Source organism: Stigmatopora nigra, chromosome 18, assembly GCF_051989575.1.
Source record: "Stigmatopora nigra isolate UIUO_SnigA chromosome 18, RoL_Snig_1.1, whole genome shotgun sequence".
Taxonomy (NCBI): domain Eukaryota; kingdom Metazoa; phylum Chordata; class Actinopteri; order Syngnathiformes; family Syngnathidae; genus Stigmatopora; species Stigmatopora nigra.
Window position 1 is genome coordinate 4,191,353 of NC_135525.1, and position 19,245 is coordinate 4,210,597.

General features: G+C 39.1%; 4 protein-coding genes across 5 annotated transcripts; 3 read left to right on the top strand and 1 right to left on the bottom strand.

The window, feature by feature from the left end:
* Positions 1-1,810: 1,810 nt before the first annotated feature.
* oxld1 (oxidoreductase-like domain containing 1) lies at positions 1,811-5,754 on the top strand. Of its 2 annotated transcripts, XR_013329707.1 has the most exons (5): positions 1,811-2,007; positions 2,551-2,870; positions 3,633-3,745; positions 3,858-4,027; positions 4,294-5,754. XR_013329707.1 is itself a non-coding variant. In XM_077739643.1 (3 exons), exons 1-2 carry the CDS (start codon positions 1,966-1,968, stop codon positions 2,854-2,856), a joined length of 348 nt encoding a protein of 115 aa, XP_077595769.1. In that variant the 5' UTR covers positions 1,811-1,965; the 3' UTR covers positions 2,857-2,870; positions 3,633-3,845. The 2 variants fall into 2 exon arrangements, 1 of the variants encoding a protein (XP_077595769.1); XM_077739643.1 differs by lacking the exons at positions 3,858-4,027; positions 4,294-5,754 and having other exon boundaries at positions 3,633-3,845.
* A 410-nt stretch (positions 5,755-6,164) lies between these two features.
* On the top strand, positions 6,165-8,152 carry pde6gb (phosphodiesterase 6G, cGMP-specific, rod, gamma, paralog b). The gene is made up of 3 exons (XM_077739644.1): positions 6,165-6,565; positions 6,765-6,805; positions 7,819-8,152. The coding sequence occupies exons 1-3, from the start codon at positions 6,420-6,422 to the stop codon at positions 7,893-7,895; spliced, it is 264 nt and encodes an 87-aa protein (XP_077595770.1). The 5' UTR covers positions 6,165-6,419; the 3' UTR covers positions 7,896-8,152.
* Positions 8,153-8,937: 785 nt separating this feature from the next.
* Positions 8,938-16,225, top strand: nploc4 (NPL4 homolog, ubiquitin recognition factor). Its single transcript, XM_077739468.1, has 17 exons — positions 8,938-9,099; positions 9,937-10,017; positions 10,533-10,642; positions 10,718-10,978; positions 11,319-11,367; positions 11,434-11,528; positions 12,225-12,348; positions 12,422-12,601; positions 12,676-12,762; positions 12,833-12,904; positions 13,114-13,240; positions 13,318-13,478; positions 13,556-13,627; positions 14,070-14,162; positions 14,236-14,352; positions 14,417-14,519; positions 15,503-16,225. The coding sequence occupies exons 1-17, from the start codon at positions 9,085-9,087 to the stop codon at positions 15,661-15,663; spliced, it is 1,908 nt and encodes a 635-aa protein (XP_077595594.1). The 5' UTR covers positions 8,938-9,084; the 3' UTR covers positions 15,664-16,225.
* A 354-nt stretch (positions 16,226-16,579) lies between these two features.
* Positions 16,580-18,665, bottom strand: LOC144211909 (zinc-binding protein A33-like). The gene is given in 1 exon segment (XM_077739469.1): positions 16,580-18,665. A coding segment is annotated over 1 exon segment (1,374 nt). The 5' UTR covers positions 18,566-18,665; the 3' UTR covers positions 16,580-17,191.
* Positions 18,666-19,245: the final 580 nt, after the last annotated feature.

Sequence of the window (19,245 nt, forward strand, 5' to 3'; positions counted from 1 at the left end):
CACAGGTAGACCGACCTGGACTTGAACCCAGGACCTCAGAGCTGGGAAGTGTAGTCCGTCGTAGCCTGGCCTGTAGAAACTGGAAAAGGACATCAGAGGACATTCGTTGGACACGTTTCTCTGTTTAAGTACGTATGCTTGTCTCTTTGTTTTATGTTTGTGTGGCTATCATTTTTTGTATGATAACTCATTCAGTGCCACTGTGGTGTCCAATTGTCCTTTCGCTTTTGCATTTTAAACGGCGGGAACATTTAGTGAAGTCAATGACAGCGGTACTAATACTGTTTGGCTAAAATGTACTGTGTGCAGAAGACTATGGTCCGTGACAGACTATAATATAAAATGGGCAGGAGGCAGGGTACAGTTTGAACTTGTTGCCAGCTAACGTCCTTTCCAGGACCCCCACACCCCCTATCAGCAAGGAGAACTTTTTGTACGCCTGAAGCCTAATTGGGAAAGAAAAAAAAACACGCTCAATAGCATCAAGCACCTCAGCTGAGGGCGTTTGTTAATGTTTTCTCCCTTGCAATATACGGACACATATTTGTTGAGTTTTGGAGGCGTCACTGTTTTTTTTTAACTTCTTTGTGGTTTTGCAACGCTGACCTTTTGACACCTTACACCCGTGTCAAAGAGTCTCTTTTTCTCGGGACAAACAGCACCCCAGCAAAACGACTTTGACATGTTTGTGTTAAGTGCGTAGGGCAGAAGTTTACGTGCTAGTCATGATGTTACTGGACAAAGATATGTTTGGAGTTCAAAATTAGACTTTTTTGACTATTGATGTGTAGTGCAAGGGTGTCAGACTCGGGTTGGTTCGCGGGCCGCTTTAACATCAACTTGATTTCACGTGGGCCGGACGATTTTAGATATAATATTTAGATTTTTTTTTTAAATAAATGGATTAAAAGAACTGGATCAAAATCCATGAATATTCCGTTCTTATAGATCTAAAACAATGTTTATTTTAGCTTTTTTTTATAATATATTTTCAGATTTTACAAAATAATTTTTTTAACTAAACACACAGAACAAATTGAAAATAAAATTACAATTATTTATTTAAAGGGGGGGAAAATCAGTTAATGTAATATACATCTATATTCTTCATTTTAATTCGATCCTAAAACAGAAAGTAGGCACTCATGATTTACTTTCTCGGGCCGCACACATTTATTTTAACAAAGGGAAAAACTCGAAATACTCTTACATTATTTTGGACTATTTACATTTATTTTAGTGTTGTTTAACCTAAAAAATAAGGCCTTCCTGAATCGTCACCATGGCTTTGGGGCGCTCGATAGAGGAGGAACAACAACACGGACAATGTTCTCTTTGTACACTCGACACAAAGACGGTGCTGTGAGAAAACCTTGACCAAGGACACCTGAGCACCACATCTGCACTCACTTACACACACTGCACGAGTGTGTGGTATAGCTCTCTATCGAAATATTTGGCGTGATTTTATGCTGATGCTTAGAAATTGACGTATACACAAAAAAAAGAAGTGTGCATAAAATTTTCTGCAGAAAGTATGAGTATTTTAAAAGGGAATATGAGAGCATTTCGGAGATATATGACAATGTCAAATCTATAAAGGTTTTCTTGAAGTATAATAGAAAATAATGTTGATTTAAATCCATACCTGCCTAATGTTTTTGTGCCTGAACTATGGAATGTAAGTCGGTTGAGAGACAGCGCGAGAAATACTGACATCTGCTGGACATTTTTGTATTTGTTCCTTAAGGTACATAGCAAATATGGGTAGTCGTTGCTGATTGGTTCGATTTTCGTCATCGCGGCCAATCGTTGTTTTTGTTGACAAGTTTTACTTCCGGGAAAGGAAATTGCGTTCTACTTTACGAAACGGGAGTTTTAACACGGGGGAAAATTGGTTTTATTTTTTTCTAGATATTTTTTTAACTCAAGATATCAAAATATTCGTCAAGTCCTAATATCACGATGGCCATAAACCTGACAAGGTCGTCCTCGACCTTACGAAAGGTTGGTACCAAACGTCAGCTAGAGTGTAGCCATATATATATACATATTGTATTATTTCATTAATATCTGACCACCAATTATGTAGAGCTGAGAAATCGACAATTCTTATAAGCGAATTTGACTTCTGTAAAGTTGATTTCAATACAAGCAATGTTGTTTTATTCCTTTTCTAAATTCTTAACTAATGTGTTCTAGTTGCTTTTAAACGTGAAAATCAAGATGTATTTTAAATGCCTTTCGATCTGATTTTTTTTCCAACAAATGTTTTGTCAATTTGATGCTGATCATGTCATACATAAGGCAGTAAATAATATTATAATGTGACTATCCTTTTTTATATTAACGATGCCCTCCTGGTACCTTCTTAAGAATATTAAACGATGCACAATTACTACTACTTTTATTATTATTCAGTGGTTTGATTTGCAGCAGCCATAAAGCACAATATTGTCCAATATATAACAATTAATATCTTTACTGAAATGTATCTTTACTTTAATGTAATGATGGAGGAATGTTTTTTTTTGTGTTGTTATTTTCCAGCTTTGCATAGTGTCATGGAGGGCAGCCCCGCTCAAATGGAACGTCCGTGGTCACTGTGTCGAGGCGGCGTCTACACCCACAACCCCCACAGAGGGTGGCGAAAGCTCTGGCGGCCCACCCGAGCCCCCCACCTACTGCTGCATGAGTGGTTGTCACAACTGCGTGTGGATCGAGCACGCCGAGCGGCTCCTGGCTTACTACAACGACGGGGGCGAGCGAGCGCTGGCCGCCGTGGAGGAGAGCGTCTTGGACGACAACCTCAAGACTTTCTTGAAGATGGAAATACGACTCCTGAACAAGACGTGACTGCGTCAATGATGGTGAGTTTGGGGAAGTTGTTCATGGGAAAAAGTTGCTTTCACAAACCGTTATTTTATGACCGATTATAAGATGCAAGTTTAAAAATCATGTTAGTTACTATTCTATTACTCTTCAATATTTTAGCTGAAAATGCGCTATGGAATGGTCCGGTGGAGCGAGTGGTTAGCGCGTTGGCCTCACAGCTCTGGGGTCCTGGGTTCAAATCCAGGTCACGTTCACCTGTGAAGAGTTTGCATGCTCTCCCTGGGCTTGCGTGGGTTTCCTCCCACATTCCAAAAAAAAAAAACATGCATGGTAGGCCAAATTGGATACTCTAAAATTGGTGTCAAAATGGCGGCCCGGGGGGCCAAATCTGGCCCGCCGCATCATTTTGTGCGGCCCGGAAAAGTAAATGATGAGTGCTGAATTTCTGTTTTAGGATCAAATTAAAATGAAAAGAATAGAATATCCTGATTTTACCCCTTTTAAATCAATAATTGTCAATTTTAATCAATTTTCGGTGTTTTTAGTTCAAAAATCATTTTGTAAAATCTCAAAATATATTTTAAAAAAAGCTAAAATAAATATTGTTTGAAATCTATAAAAAACTGAATATTCAGGGCTTTCAATACAGTTCTTTTAATCCTTTTATATATAAAAAAAAATCTAAATAACATATCTAAAATGGTCCGGCCCACATAAAATCCAGTTGACGTTAATGCGGACCTATAAACATCTTGAATATTGCTCAGCCTCCAACACAAGCTATTTGGTGTCCGCAGACATTTCCAGACTGAAGACACTTGTGCTGCTTTTATTTTGAAAGACAAAGCGGAACCGTTCGACGGATGCCTTTGGGCCAACGGGCCTTCGAAGGAAGCGGACGCTGTCGCAAGTGAATTTTGGCCTCAGGGCAAACCCATTGTCAATCTTTCGTATCATTTGCACATATTTATTACCCTGTTGTGGTGTCCATTAAAAAGTACCAGATCCAATTTGTGTCCTAGTTGTTGATTGGCGCTCGTCACTACGGCAACGAGACAACGCTGCACTTGCACGGGGATTACGTGACGGAAAATTATGGATTAGCGACGTGGTCATCATCAGTCGAGGTTACCGCGGGTCACGTGCGACCTTCACAATCCATCTCGTTCTGGGGTCGAGGGTTCAATGCCAGGTCAGTCTTCACTGTATGGAATTATTTGCATATTCTCGCCGGGGCTTGCGTGGGTTTTCTCCAGGTAGTGATATGAAAAAAAAATGACTTAACGTGTCAAAATCATATCTTATGTGGTAATACACAACCCATCATAATCCGACATTTTTCAATACATTTACATACATTTACAATATAAATGTTGCCATGCTGTGTTTGTTAACACTGCATACTTTTTAGGTTGCAGCACTACTTGATACATTTATATTGATATTATTTTGTGACAGGTGGCCGAGTGGTTAGTGCTTCCTCCTCCCATCTAGGGTCAAGGGTTCGATTCCAGGTCAGTCCTTACTGTATGAAGTGTGCATGTTCTCCCTGGGTTTGTGTGGGTTTTCTCCGGGTATATTTACATTATATCATGACAGGTGGCCGAGTGGTAAGCGCTTCGGCCTCACAGCTCTAGAGCCAAGAGTTCAATTCCAGGTCAGTCCTCAATGTATGAAGTTTGCATGTACTTCCCGGGCTTGCGTGGGTTTTCTCCAGGTGTATTTATATTATATCGTGACAGGTGGCCGAATGGTTAGCAGTTCATACCCACAGCTCTAGGGTCAAGGGTTCGATCCCAGTTCAGTCCTCACCATATGAAGTTTGCATGTACTTTCCGAGCTTGTGTGGGTTTTCTCAGGGTACTCCAGTTTTCTCCTACATTCCATAAACATGCAGGATAGGCTGGTTGAACACTCTAAATTGCCCCTAGAAATGTGTGTGAGCGTGAATGGTTGTTTTTTTTCCCCATATCACACAGCATAAATCGACCATATTGGAATGCTTGTCTCTTTCCTTCCATCCGTCTTACCTTCCATCTATCAAGCTACGCCACAAGGCGTGTCTTGCCTAATCTCGGCTGTATAAGAGGGAACCCTCCGGCCGCTTTCCCCTCATCGTCATTCACTCGCCCGTCCGTTCTTCACGCAAGTCGAACACCACGTGAGTACAATGCGTCCGACCAAATAAAGTCGCTTTCGAACCAAAATGTATGCCAAACTGCGCCGACTTTCTTCTTTTGAAGGACAAAATGCAAAGGGGGTTTGAAACTTAATAGGATTAATAATGTAAGAGAGTGAATAATAAGTTGCTTTGATACACCACCTTGTGTAGTACATTAAAAGAAAAATATATATTTAAAAATTTGTGTTTCAAGTAAGGTGTAAAGAAAAATGGCTGAAATATTGTCGAATTCTTAAGAAAAGAAATAAAGTGTAAAATATGTGTGAACGTGAATAGCAGACTTTATAGTTATTTGACTACAGACTGTCACAATACATGAAAAATCGATTTAAAAGGTGAATAATTTTACAAATATTTAATTTTGGGAAAAGAAAAAATACAAGAAAATAATAATGTGACAAAGAAAATTTTATTGAGACCCAAAAAGGTGGGGCATAAACAAATGGAATTATTATTAAAAAATAAACAAAATTGAATTAATATATTAAAAAATAAACAAAATTGAATTAATATATTAAAAAATAAACTAAATTGAATTACCATATTAAAAATAAACTAAATTGAATTAATATATTTAAAAAATAAACTAAATTGAATTACCATATTAAAAATAAACAAATTACAATTAATATATTTAAAAAATAAACAATAAAGCATCTACAAAATTAATCAGAAATGACATGATTCATAAATTCCTTTGTTATTCTTGATTCTTTTTTTAATATAAATATTCTACATTTTTGTTGACGATTTTTGGGATGTTTTTTATTTCAGGATTTTTCACAACTTTTCTACTTATTTTCTAAACATTTTTTTACATGAATACTATGTTTATGTACTTAATGTACTCCTGTTTTTTTATATATATATTTATATACAAATATATTAGACAACAGTATGTTTTGAAACTAGTGTATTTGAAAAGTTTAAAAATATATTCATTCATTTTCCAGACTTCTCATCCTCACAAGGGTCGCGGGGGTGCTGGAGCCAACTATGGCCACCAGATGGGAGACCCTGAACTGGCGGCAAGATTTAATAATATAACTATAATACATTTTATTATGAAACAAATGAGTAAAAAAGGCCTTGCGTTAACTAGAAAATTGCCACATCATTAACAATAATGTCTTACATATTGTTTATATTGCATATTCTGCATCTATTTTTGATTTCATCACACTAGCGACCTTTTGTTTGTTGTCGTCTCTCGTTTGTCATTGAGTCGCGCCAATCTTAAATCGCCCGCGTGCAGCCTCAGCATTTGTGCGATCACTTGTTCTTATTTACCAGATTGAAAACAGATTAGTAACGTGACTCCCAGATTAGCGTGAGCCGCTATTGGGGTCACGCTGACGGCGAGGCCTTGACGCTTTCATTTGTCCAAAGGTTTTTTTTGGAGATGAACCTAGAGGCGCCCAAAGCTGAGATCAAGTCGGCCACACGGGTCAGCGGGGGTCCCGCCACCCCACGGAAGGGCCCCCCCAAATTCAAGCAGAGGCAGACCCGTCAGTTCAAGAGCAAACCCCCCAAGAAGGGAGTGCAGGGGTGCGTCCCATTTAAGTCTTTCAAAACTATTGGCGTCCAATTGTCCTTCTGCTTTGAATTGCTTAGTAGAAGTCCCATCCATTTGAACAGGGAGGGATGGCTTCATAGCCCTTTGCTATTCATATGGATGGGACGTCTATGGCTGTCAATGGCAGCCCACAAGTTAGGATAATGTCATTTTTTTGCTATTTGTGTGCAGATTCGGTGATGACATCCCAGGAATGGAAGGCCTGGGAACTGGTCAGTTTACTTTATGTTTTTATTTGCTTTTATCAAAGATTTTTTTATTTATTTTATTTTAGGATTTTCTCATTTATGCTCCATTTTTCAATTTTCTACATTTTTCTATAATGTTATTTTTACTAACCTATGTATTTCTCCAATGTTAAATCCAAATTCAGGCATCAAGAGGTTAAAAAAAATGCTATCGAAGTAAAATATTATTTATTTAATATCCTGTAAGGATTTTATTTAGTTTTTAATTGAATTGAATGCTTCGATTGTCATTATACAAGTATAATTAGATTAAAAGCCTCGCTACCAAGTCCACAATAACATCAGAAAACACACAAACAAATAAATAATCAATAAATAATAACAATACATCATAAAAAAATAAAGAATAAATAAGTTGTCAATATTTTGGTACCATTTCGAAGAAATCACTTAAAGCCGCCTTAGTGGCGACACGACCAGTCAACTAATCGATAAGTTAATTAAATAGTTTTCCTATAGTACAGTAGTACTTCGAGATACAATCTTAATTAGTTCCAGAACTGAGCTCTTATGTCGATTTACTCGTAACTCAAACAAACGTTTCCCATAGAAATGAACTGAAAATTAATTCATTCATTCCAACCCTCTGAAAAAACACAAAACAGGATACAAGATTTGTATTTGTTCTAATCCGCCATCTAGTAACAAATAAATTGTGGTTTAATAGTACTGAAATGTGTTTAATAGTACTAAAAAAAAGTGCTCGTAAGGAAAGACATTACACGAGGGAGTTGCGTCCGCTGTATGCTCTTATATCAAAATTTGTGTTGTATCTCAAGATAAATATTTGCCCGAACTTTTACTCGTATCTCAAATTGCTCGTAGGTCGGGGCACTCGGAGTATTACTGTATACTATTCGATTCATTATTTAGGGACATTATTGAAATTCGGTAAAAACCTTTTTTTTAAAAGTTAATACTTTAAAGATGTCTGATGTCTTTGATTTTGATGTATATTTGGGGGTTTCGTGTTACAGACATCACCGTGATTTGCCCTTGGGAGGCCTTCAATCATCTGGAGCTGCACGAGTTGGCGCAATACGGAATCATCTGAAGCGGTCAAAATCATCAACGCTCAACTGGAACAGTAAAAACATAAATGGATTTTTTTTTTTTTTTTTTTTTTTTGTGGTTATCTTGTTTTGACACAGCAGCTACTCCCGTCTTATTTCTCATGTCAGTGATAACTTTTGTTGACATTTGGGATGTTCCGCAGCAAAAGAACTCACTTTATTTGCTTCAATGTGACTTTGTGCCGATGGAGCTGAACTTTGCAGTATGAATGAAATAAATACAGTGAAATGAAAAGAATAGAAATTCTTTGATCACTCATTTCAAATGAATTTCATATACAGTAATCCCTCGATTATCGCGTATGACTCCATAAATGATAATTACACTTTTTGAGTACACTGACTTATTGTTTTATTCCGTTTGCATTTGGCGCTAAACCTGATGGTGAAATCAAATTTATTATCATAAAAATAAGAATAAACTAAGGTGTAATCGTCATTTAAACACATTTATTTACTAGGAAAAGATAGCAGAACTATTGAGTAAAATTGTTTTGGGGGAAAAGTTTTAAGACGGAACTGGTGATGCCATGTCGGACCAGCGTTGCCAGATTGAGCATGTTTCCGTTAAATTAGGCTATTATCGAGGCGGGGGCAGGTTGGTAAAAGAATGCTAATTTGCCCAAAAAGCAGCGGTTTTCAAAGCTACCTTTTTTTGCTGATTAGTTATGACAATTAGAGTTGTTCGTTTCCACCTTAAAATTTGTCTTGCCCACCATTTTCCAGACTTCTTTTCCCCCCCATTATTGATAATTGCAATCAAAATAACCAATTAGACAAGCAGACAATAACAAACATTCTAAAAGGAAATAATTAAAAAATATAAATATAGACTCATGTTTCTTTCCAATTGGGAAATATGAACTTTTGAGGCTTAATAATAAATAAAACATAGTTTGTCAAATTATGTTTACTGAAACAGTTTCTAAGGTGAACCCAGTTTAACTTGAAAAGTGTCATTTTGGCTTGTTTTGATTGCACTGGGCGGGTTTTTGGTTGCGATTGGAGTATACGCTGTCTTCTCAACCTGGCAACCCTGTGTCGGACACTCATGATAGCAACACCCGCCGTGGGATGGAGTTTCGTTGACAATCACTCTTCAAAGGGCGTCCGTTATTCAACCCGGATCGAATTTGGCTGTCCAGACGACAATATCAGCAGCCGAACATCATGACGGACACCATCGTAAGTGTAAAAAAGCGAGCAGAAAACGCAGAAAGTGGCTTCTTTTTCTTGCTCCCCGACTCGGCTAAAGGGACCTAGCCCAGTTAGCAGCAACTCGCCGTAGTGATGAGGCAGCACAATTAGCTCGCTAGCTAACGTGACGACCCGTTTAAAGTGGACGGGCCCCGAATGACAGGTTGGATTTTGGACCAAAGTATCGAAATGTCATGTAATTCTTGAACATACTACAGAGGAACTCTAAATATAGATAGTTGTTGCATTAAACGACAACGATCTGGAACAATTTGGCCCTCTGGAAAGTTGTTTTTGTTGGGATCTGTGTAATGAACCTCTTGGTAGAACTTTGTTATTCTTGTCATTTCTCTGTAGGGTTTGAGTCACTTAATCTGCCCTGTAATTAATATAATGAAAATTGAGGTTCTCACGGTTAAGAAGAAAATAGGTTATAGTTGATTGCAAAAATATAAGATGTTGAATAAACATCACTTGAAATTAAACCATTTTCTTATGATGAATTATTTCTAGTTGACTTTTTATTCATATATGGCACAACGTCAGAAAGATGTCAAATCTATAAATATATACAAGATTTTAGAGATGACAGTTTCGGCATGTTTCAGACTTCCTTCCTTATTTTCTAAAGATTGTCCTTATTCAGCAATATTATAACAATTACTAATCCCATTTTTTTTTAAATGCTGTTACAGGCTTATTAAGGAAATACATTGAAATTGTCTTTGATGTTTTTGAAGTTTTTAAGTGTGACTTGTGAGTGTACTTTGTCAAAACTGCAAAAAAAATGTCTTCAGTTGGATTGATTTTCTTTTTTATGTTTAGACAATCAGGGTACAGTCCCCAGATGGGATGAAGAAAATCGCTTCCACCAAGCGGGAGACTTCGGCTGCTTTTTTAAAGAAGGTACAGTGCATCACAATCTTTGCTTTTCAAACATAATTCTATTTAGAAAGATCATCTGGTCATTAGAGCTGGGCGATATGACAAAAATTGTTATCACGATAACAAAAAACCTATCAGTCTATAGATAATTATCCCGATAACTAACATCTTTTTTGTTTCAAATTTTAAACTTCTCTTAAGTAAATAAATGACTTGTCATTGACATTATTTCACAATAATTATCGTTATCATTTTATTGGATTCAATGTGTGCAATGTATTATCGTAGAAAATAGTTTTATAATCCCAGTTGGACTAAATACCATCTTTTAATTGAATGTTTATAACATATAAAACATTATATAACATTTTAAATTCCAAAAGAGCAAAAAAATAATACAGCATTTTTCACCATCTGCCATTGACAACATTTAGACGTCCATTTTGATCACATTTTTTTGCCATCAAGGGCACGAACAGCAATAGAAAAATTCACAGAGCTGACCCAAGTGTGACTATTTTATTTGTTTTTTGCAGGTGGCCAAAGAGTTTGGCTTCAACTCCAACCGCTTCTCCGTTTACCTGAACCGCGACAAAACGGGAGAGCTCCTCTCTCAGAACAAAAGTCTCAGCTTGCTAAAGATCAAGTGAGCTACGCCTTTCGTTCGTCGACAGCGGTCGGGAAGAAAAGTAACGTTATGCTGTTTTGTCCCTCCCCGCAGGCATGGCGACATGCTCTATTTGTTCCCGTCGAGCTCATTGACGTCCACCTCTGCCGAGGTGATGGACACGGCGGCCCCGCACTCGTCCTCGTCGGTGCCACACTCGTCCTCGTCGGTGCCGCACTTGTTCTCGTCGACTTCCTCTTCGTCTTTCCCGTCGGCCCGCCCCCATTCTGCTCCGTCGAACGTGCAGGAGGATGAGATCGACCAGTTCCTCACCAAGCAAGATGGCAAAATCTACAGGAACCGAGACGCACAGCTGTGAGTTTATTGCTAAAAGACAGGGTGATGGCTAAGCCTGTCGTGGTATGCAATAAATCCTTTTATTGCACGGTAAATGGAAATTGTGTGTTTAAACTGCGCCCATAAATTGCATATTAGACATACAAAACACACTGAATTACACTTTGTGCAGTGTAAGCACTTCTACATCGAGGCCAATTGGGAAAGACAATGTACTCAACACTTCCTAAGAACTAATGGCCGTCTTGTCCCAAAAGCAATCTTTTTGGTGAAGAGAAGACTTGCAAACAATGCAAAACATAGAGAAAAAAATTATTTGCCTCTTACTTTTTTCTGACCTTGCACTCTCTGCTGACAGATGTCGCCATGGCGCCCTGGGCAAATGCGTCCACTGCGTCCCGTTAGAGGTCAGTACAAAATTCTTCTAGTCCTCTTTGGGGTCTTCTGCTTCATGGTCTTCTGTCTTATCGTAGCCTTTTGATGAGGACTACCTGAACCACTTGGACCCGCCTGTCAAGCACATGTCGTTCCACGCGTACCTCCGAAAACTGACCGGAGGAGCCGACAAGTGAGTGCATTTGAGATTTCACGTCACCCACCGTTACTATGAAGCGGAGAGCGTGACGTCGTATGTATGTTTGTGTGTATCTATACATATAATATATATATATATATATATATATATATATATATATATATATATATATATATATATATATATATATATATATATATATATATATATATATATATATATATATATATATATATATAAATAAATATATATATACATTCATTCATACATACATACATACATACATACACGTATACACGTATACACACACACGCACATATATATATATATATATATATATATATATATATATATATATATATATATATATATATATATATATATATATATATATATATATATATATATATATATATATATATATATATATATATATATATATATATATATATATATATATATATGTGTGTGTGTGTTTATACTTGTATACATATACATACACACACATGCATATACACATACACATACATACATATGCATACACACACATGCATATACACATACATACATATGCATACACACACTTATGCATATACGCAAATACATATGCACATACACATACACACACATATACACATACACACACATATACACATACACACATACATATACACATACACAATGTTAACCATGTTTCTAAACAGCCTGTTGACTTGTCTGCTGCTGTAGAGGCAAATTTGCAGCCCTGGAGAACATCAGCTGTAAGATCAAGTCTGGTTGTGAGGGACACCCCCCTTGGCCGGAGGGCATCTGCACCAAATGCCAACCTAGCGCCCTCACACTCAACAGACAGGTAAGATCTGGTTCTTTTCTTCCCTATCAACGCTAGCTTGCCAGCCTTTCATCCGCTTGCGTTGATTTTCCAGAAATACAGACACGTCGACAACATTATGTTCGAGAACCACACCATCGCCGACCGCTTCCTGGACTTCTGGCGGAAGACGGGAAGCCAGAGGGTGGGCTACCTGTACGGCAGGTACACGGAGCACAAAGACATCCCCTTGGGGATCCGCGCCGAAGTGGCCGCTATCTACGAGCCTCCGCAGGTGGGCCCTTCAACCGACTGGACGTTGGTTTCCGAGATTGACTCGTCGCGCCGCTTTTTAAAAAAAATCTTTAGAACGCCACTCAGAACAGTCTGGAGTTGCTGGAGGATCCCAAAGCCGTCGCCGTGGATGAGATCGCCGCCAAACTGGGCCTTCGGAAGGTTGTACACCCATTCGCCTGTGGCTTGCCAGCAGCGCCTCGGGTTTCTGCAACATTTGCTTTCTCTGCAGGTGGGCTGGATTTTCTCCGACCTGCTCTCTGAGGACACCAGGATAGGAACCGTTCGCTTTACAAGAAATCAGGTTGGTGGTAGAGCCAGACTATGGCGTTTTTTATGCTGCTTTCAGAACGGCCATGTTATGTCGCTAAATTCTGTCATTGCTACCTGTCGCCCCTTGGTGCGCCGTTACATCAACTTTGTATGGGAACCCATCACATTACGACAAAAAGCGCGGTCAGTCTGAACTCAGTGTTTTAATCCGGATTGAATGGTGTTCTCCCCCCGCTGCAGGACTCGCACTTTCTGAGCGCCGAGGAGTGCATCACGGCAGGCTTCTTCCAGAATCAGCACTCCAACTCATGCAAGCTCTCTCGGGACGGACACTTTGGTTCCAAGTTTGTGACGGTGGTGGCCACAGGTCAGGCCCGTCGTTGCGGGTATTCACACACCCTGGCGACGTTCTCCCACGGACATCTTGCACTGTTTCTCGCTCAGGTGGTCCGGACAACCAGGTGCACTTTGAGGGATACCAAGTGTCCAATCAGTGCATGGCCCTGGTGAGGGATGAATGCCTGTTGCCCTGCAAGGACGCCCCAGAATTGGGTTACGCGAAAGAGTCCAGCCCCGAACAGTACGTTCCAGACGTCTTCTTCAAGGTATATTGCTGGCACCAGATCTCGTTATCCTGCCGTCGTTCGAACGGTCAAAGTTAAATTTAGCGTTCTGTACACAGGACAAGGACAAGTTTGGAAACGACGTCACCTTCCTCGCTCGGCCTCTTCCTGTGGAGTATCTTATCATTGATGTGAGTTATGAATACAGTCATACCTCTACTTACGAATGCCTCTGGGTACAGCATTTTCAGGTTACAATTTGTTAAAAATGCAAATGAGTTACTCGAGATACAAAACAGTTCACTTTAGAACATCGCTACCCTCTACTGCGCTCTCATTCTATCTCATATGACAAAAGCATTCAATCAATTTCTTAAGTAGAAGTAAGACTATTGTTGAATAATGTAGAATTATTTTATATGATGTTGAACAAAGTGAGTCTGTCGGAGGATGGAACTGTCGACCATTAGGCTGCGAGACGACTCCAGTCCCAACTTAGCCATTCGCATTGATATGACTTTAGAATCTTTTGACTGAAAATGTTAAGTTTTGGGTCAAATACAGTTAATGAGGTATTCACTTTGATTGCTGTCTTAGATTTAACTACAGTAACACCTCGGCTTGCTACCCTAGATCACGACAACATTCCCAAAGGACCCCCAGTTCACCTTCACCTCCACACAGCGCTTCCCCATTGAGAACAGAGAAATCCTTGGAGAGACGCAAGTAAGGAAGGGTGCTTGGCTGGCTGACGTTTGGCCAGAAGGCGGGTGCTTGACTTGACTTGGCTTGTCCGCAGGATTTCCACAGCCTGGCCACGTATTTGTCCCAGTGCGCCTCGGCGTCCTTCCTAGACGTGGTGTCCGACTTCCATCTGCTCCTCTTCCTGGTCACCAACGAGGTCATGCCTCTGAGGGTAGGTGCCGCACACCGCTCTTCCCTCGCCATCGACGCTAGCCAAACTTGCGGCTTCTTTGCAGGACAGCATCGGACTTCTGCTGGACGCAGTTAAGACGTCGGACGGGGAGCTCGCCGAGACCTGGAGGAAGTCGGAGCAGTGGGCCACCATCGAGCAGCTCTGTGGTTTGTTCTTTTAAATCTAACCTTTATTTAGTACTGTAGTCATTTTTTCTTTGGTATATCAAATTTTGAAGAATTTTCATCTGATAATGATCCGGTTAAGTGTTTCAATTTAATTGAATTTATTCAAGAGCAGAATTTATTCAAAGTAGACATTTTGGACCATTTTTAACCCTATCCGTCATTCAAGTTAGTTCATTGTAACTTTTTAGAGGTTACTAATTAAATAGGTACTAATTTTGGTAATTGAAAAAAAAACATGTTTCTAAACATTTATTTTGGCTAATTAAGGCCATGCTAGCACATGATAATCTTTTGGCCTAGTGATGTATGTGGTCAATCATCTTTTGAATATATTTATTTTTTTCATTAATTTTATAATCTTTAGTCTGCATGGCGCACTGAAAAGCCTTTATTTTTATGACAGTGCACATATATTAATTCTGATTGGACTGAATTAGGGACTTTAAACATGTAACTGTATTAAGTCCTCCAGTAATATTCAGGCACTCATTCATCCTTCATCAAACCCATAAACAAAACAAATGATAAAAGCAAAAATAGTTACAATGTTACAAGTGTCATCATAACATATCTTAGAAAAATATATGAGTAATTTAGAACAATAATTAAAATGGTCAATTCATACAATGTTAATTAAAGTAGAAGTGTTGTAATTAAAGATAGAGAAAGACACTGGTTATGAAACCCAATCTAATTTGACTCCCTGTCAATGACATGAGTGGCATCCAATGAGTTCCTTAAAAAGGAGTCAAATCTCAAATTTTTCTAGATTAGATTAGAATTTTTTCATCCCGTATCTGGGAAATTTCTTGGTTGCAGTAGCAAGACAGGCCCACGACACACAAGACATTGTAGACCTAGGTAAATAAAACTGTAGCCACACACAGTAAGTCCACAAGGTGGGGACCTTCTGCAGACTGGGACTGACTGATTACTGATGTGCTCCTCCCCTTCCCTCATAGGCACAGTCGGGGGTCAGCCACAGGGCTCTCTGGGCTCAGATGGCACCGGTGACATATCGGCCCCATTGTCGTCCTCCGCCATGTGGTCGTGCGTTCACTGCACCTTCATGAACCAACCTGGTACCGAGCACTGTGAAATGTGTAGGCTGCCCCGCAGTTAAGATTTTTTTGGACGCTTTGGACTCTTCATCTTTAGCCAAGTGGTGCTTCAAACTTGTTTTTGCCGCAACACATAATTGCATCATCCCAAAGTCCACACAGACCAAGACAAAGAAGTTTAATTTGTTTCATAACTTAAAAAAACACCCTTTTCTATCTTCCCCAGCCCACCAAAATCATCCCAATGTTTTCTTATTACCCCCCAGTTTTTTTAGCACGCGCCATTAAAAAACACGCAGCTAGATGAAGATTCGAGTGTAACTGCTCAATGGCACCCCCAGTGGAGTAAAGCGCTTTTGCGATGGTAATAGACACTAGGACTAAACTTTGGGGATGATACGCGGACGGGTTATTTATGCTTCTTGAGGAGTTGGACCGTAATTCCGTCATTGACTTGATAGATTTTAGGCGCAGTGATTGCGGAAATGCGTGGATTTTGGGGGGCGGGGGGTGGGGCGTGAAAATGAGTGTTTTTTTTGTTTCCAGATGTCGCGTCGTCAGGCGATTTGCTGAGAAAGTGTCGTGCATTTGAAGTAATAAAAAGCAACCATTACACTTTGGAAATGGCGTTTAGTCTTCCTCTTACTCGTCAGATCTCTCCTCATTGGCGGCAATAGATATCAATGGTAGTGAGCTCATTTGCTGCTAGCGACAGACATTAGATGGATTTAAAATAGGATGGCTGACATTGAGATCCTGTTTCACTGTCATTGATGACTCAACGTCCAATCCTGCTACAAAGGTCACTTCATCTTGCCTTTATTCAAACATATTTCCTCATCAATGGCTGCCATTGAGGGTGATGGACGTCCAATCCATTTGGCCATGAGAGCTAGTAACTGCAGTAACTTCATATGAATAGTGATATTCAGAAAAGTATGCAAATAAGACTTGAAACCACTAGTTGCTAGAATTATTTTTTTAATTCTGAAAATATTAAAAATGGAACAATCATTGATATACATTTTGAAGTCATTTAATACTGAAATAAAATTTCTGTAAATTTTACAGCATGAGAAACTATGAAAAAGCATAGAAAACTGAGGATTTTCATGAATTTTGTAGATTAATATTGAAAATAGGAAGCCGTCATTGACTAGGAATTATTGCTTTATTATTTGTGTTTATTTGTCCTACTGATAGATTTTTTTTGTGGAGACTTTCTGCAACCTAACGGTAAGTATTGCACACAAAATGAAGTCCTCCCATTTATGTAAAAAGAAAAATGATTATTTACGTGCTTGATGTAAAATTGGCTTCCATTGATAGCAATGCATTTCAATGGCACTAAACATGCTTTTTCAATTGATCAAAACTGATTTTTATTCAAAATTATTGCTATCATTTTTATGAATTGGTCTTCCAAATATTTTACTGGTTGATTTCAACTCCAAAAAGATTTACATCTCGATATAAGAGGTTACATTATAATATTTTCATGAAAAACACAGCAAAATTATACTAGGGAATGACAATTTGACAAGCATTTATCCCCACTTAATGAAATTGTGGTTACCAAAGTCTTCCACATCATCTGGAAAATGTAACCTGAGGCACAAGTTGAATTATTTTCAGAGGTTTTTTACCCTGTGTGTAAAAACCAGGATACATTTTTGCTTGAGAACCTGGCCAATTTGGAGGATTTGTAATTTTACTTAACTCAGTGTTTTTAAGAGCCTCAGAGAATGAAATTGTTCTTTTGTTCATGTCCACATTCACTCGAATCCTCTGTATCTTCTCAGGTGGATTCCAAGATCCAATCGGAAAACCAGACTGGAAATATTTCTCATGCCTGAATCCAATGTAACAAAAATCGTTTGTAACTGGCAAGCACGGATCGCCCCAACACACCCCGACTAACCAGTCCGTGTTGTCGACCACGTCGACATCCCATGTGCTTTTTGTCGAGTTTAACTTGCATCCCAACACGCCGCGAGTCGTAGACCTTTCTGGATTCTTTGGGCGCTGTTCTCCTCCTTGATCGAAACTCACACTGGTCAGATCTTCAGACAAACTGAGTTCCGGACCCACCGTGTTTGGGTCCAGAACGATGGGACTGTAGGAGACCATCTCATTCATTCGCAACCATACGCTGAACTTGAGGTTGCCCACATGATGGGCTTCACCTAGCAGAGCTTCTCCATGCAGCTCCGGTTTATCGGGCAATTTTTGGGTTTGACTAAGCGTCGTCTGGAAGGTCTTCATTAAGAAAAGGCTGCCAGACTCCAGATGTTCCTCTATGTGTCAGATGCTTTCTGAGAGAGTAGTCATTTTTCTGTTCAGAGTAGAAATCTTCTCCTTCATGGCCTGATTCTTAATCTTTTCTTCCTGCCTGACAGCAGCCAATCTGGCCTCTTCCTCGGCGTTGAGGAAGTTTCGAAGCTCCTCAAAAGCCTTCTTAATCTTAGTTACAATCTTCTCTTTTTGGACTCTGATGTACATTGCTTGTTCAAGGCAATTCATTCGAAGATCTTGATAATCTTCCAGTCTCTTCTTGGCACTCAACAGGCTTTCTTGGAGTCTCTCTTTGTGACTTCCCGCAACTTCTTCGAGAGGACGGAACTTGTGACCTACGTGTTTTTCGGCGTCTCTGCAGATAATACACACTAGTTCAAGATGGTCCAGACAGAAGAGTTTGAGTTCCTCCTTGTGTAAGCTGCACAACGCTTCTGACGTCTCCGAGGCTGCGGAAAAGATCCCAGAATCGTTCCCCGTCGAAAACATCTCAGGTATTTCCATCGAATTAAAAAACGTCCCGCAGGTAGGACATGATTTATCACCTCTTTTCTTACGCTGTTGGAGACAAGCGCGGCAAAAGCTGTGGTTGCACTGCAACACAACGGGATCTTCAAAGATCTTCAGGCAGCATGGACATATAAGATGGTCGTCCGGTCTTAGAGACATGATCCTTGTGAAGATGGGTCACGGTTGTGGCAAGCTCACTGCAAAAATGGAGGTCAGTTCTGTCCTGTAGTTGCTTTTAGGGACCAATCGAAACTCTAAACTTAAGTTTGGTACCGGATCAGACTTTCAAGTTTGTCAGGTTTTTTTCAATTCCTTCATGTTCTTTTGTCTCATTGGATTGGTCATAACCAAATATGTATTCACACCCCCCAAAAAAATTATGTCACCATGAACATCAATGTAGGCCACGCCTTCACATTTTTTCACCCTATAAATACTCTGCTCTTTTATTTTATGACTCAATTTTTCAGTCTATAAAACAACAGATTGTGACAAATTAGTACATCAACATACATCATTGGTCATTTGTACCTTTATCTTTTTAACATTGTAGTTGTTTTTGTTGTGAATATATTCATTGCATTGTTTTGATTATGGGTTTGTGTGTTTTAAAATTCACAACACTTCCTGTTTCCTGGATCTGTCATTATGACTTGATTCATTTCGTAAACGACTTTCGGTTTGTAAACAGGACATGTGGAATTTATAGTAGATAATTGAATTAGTTATGTAAAACATTTGTTTTACCAACACTGCCAACAAAGTACTATTAAAAAATAACTACTAACACTTTTAACACGCCGTATTTGGCACCGATAACAATACATACATAGAGTATT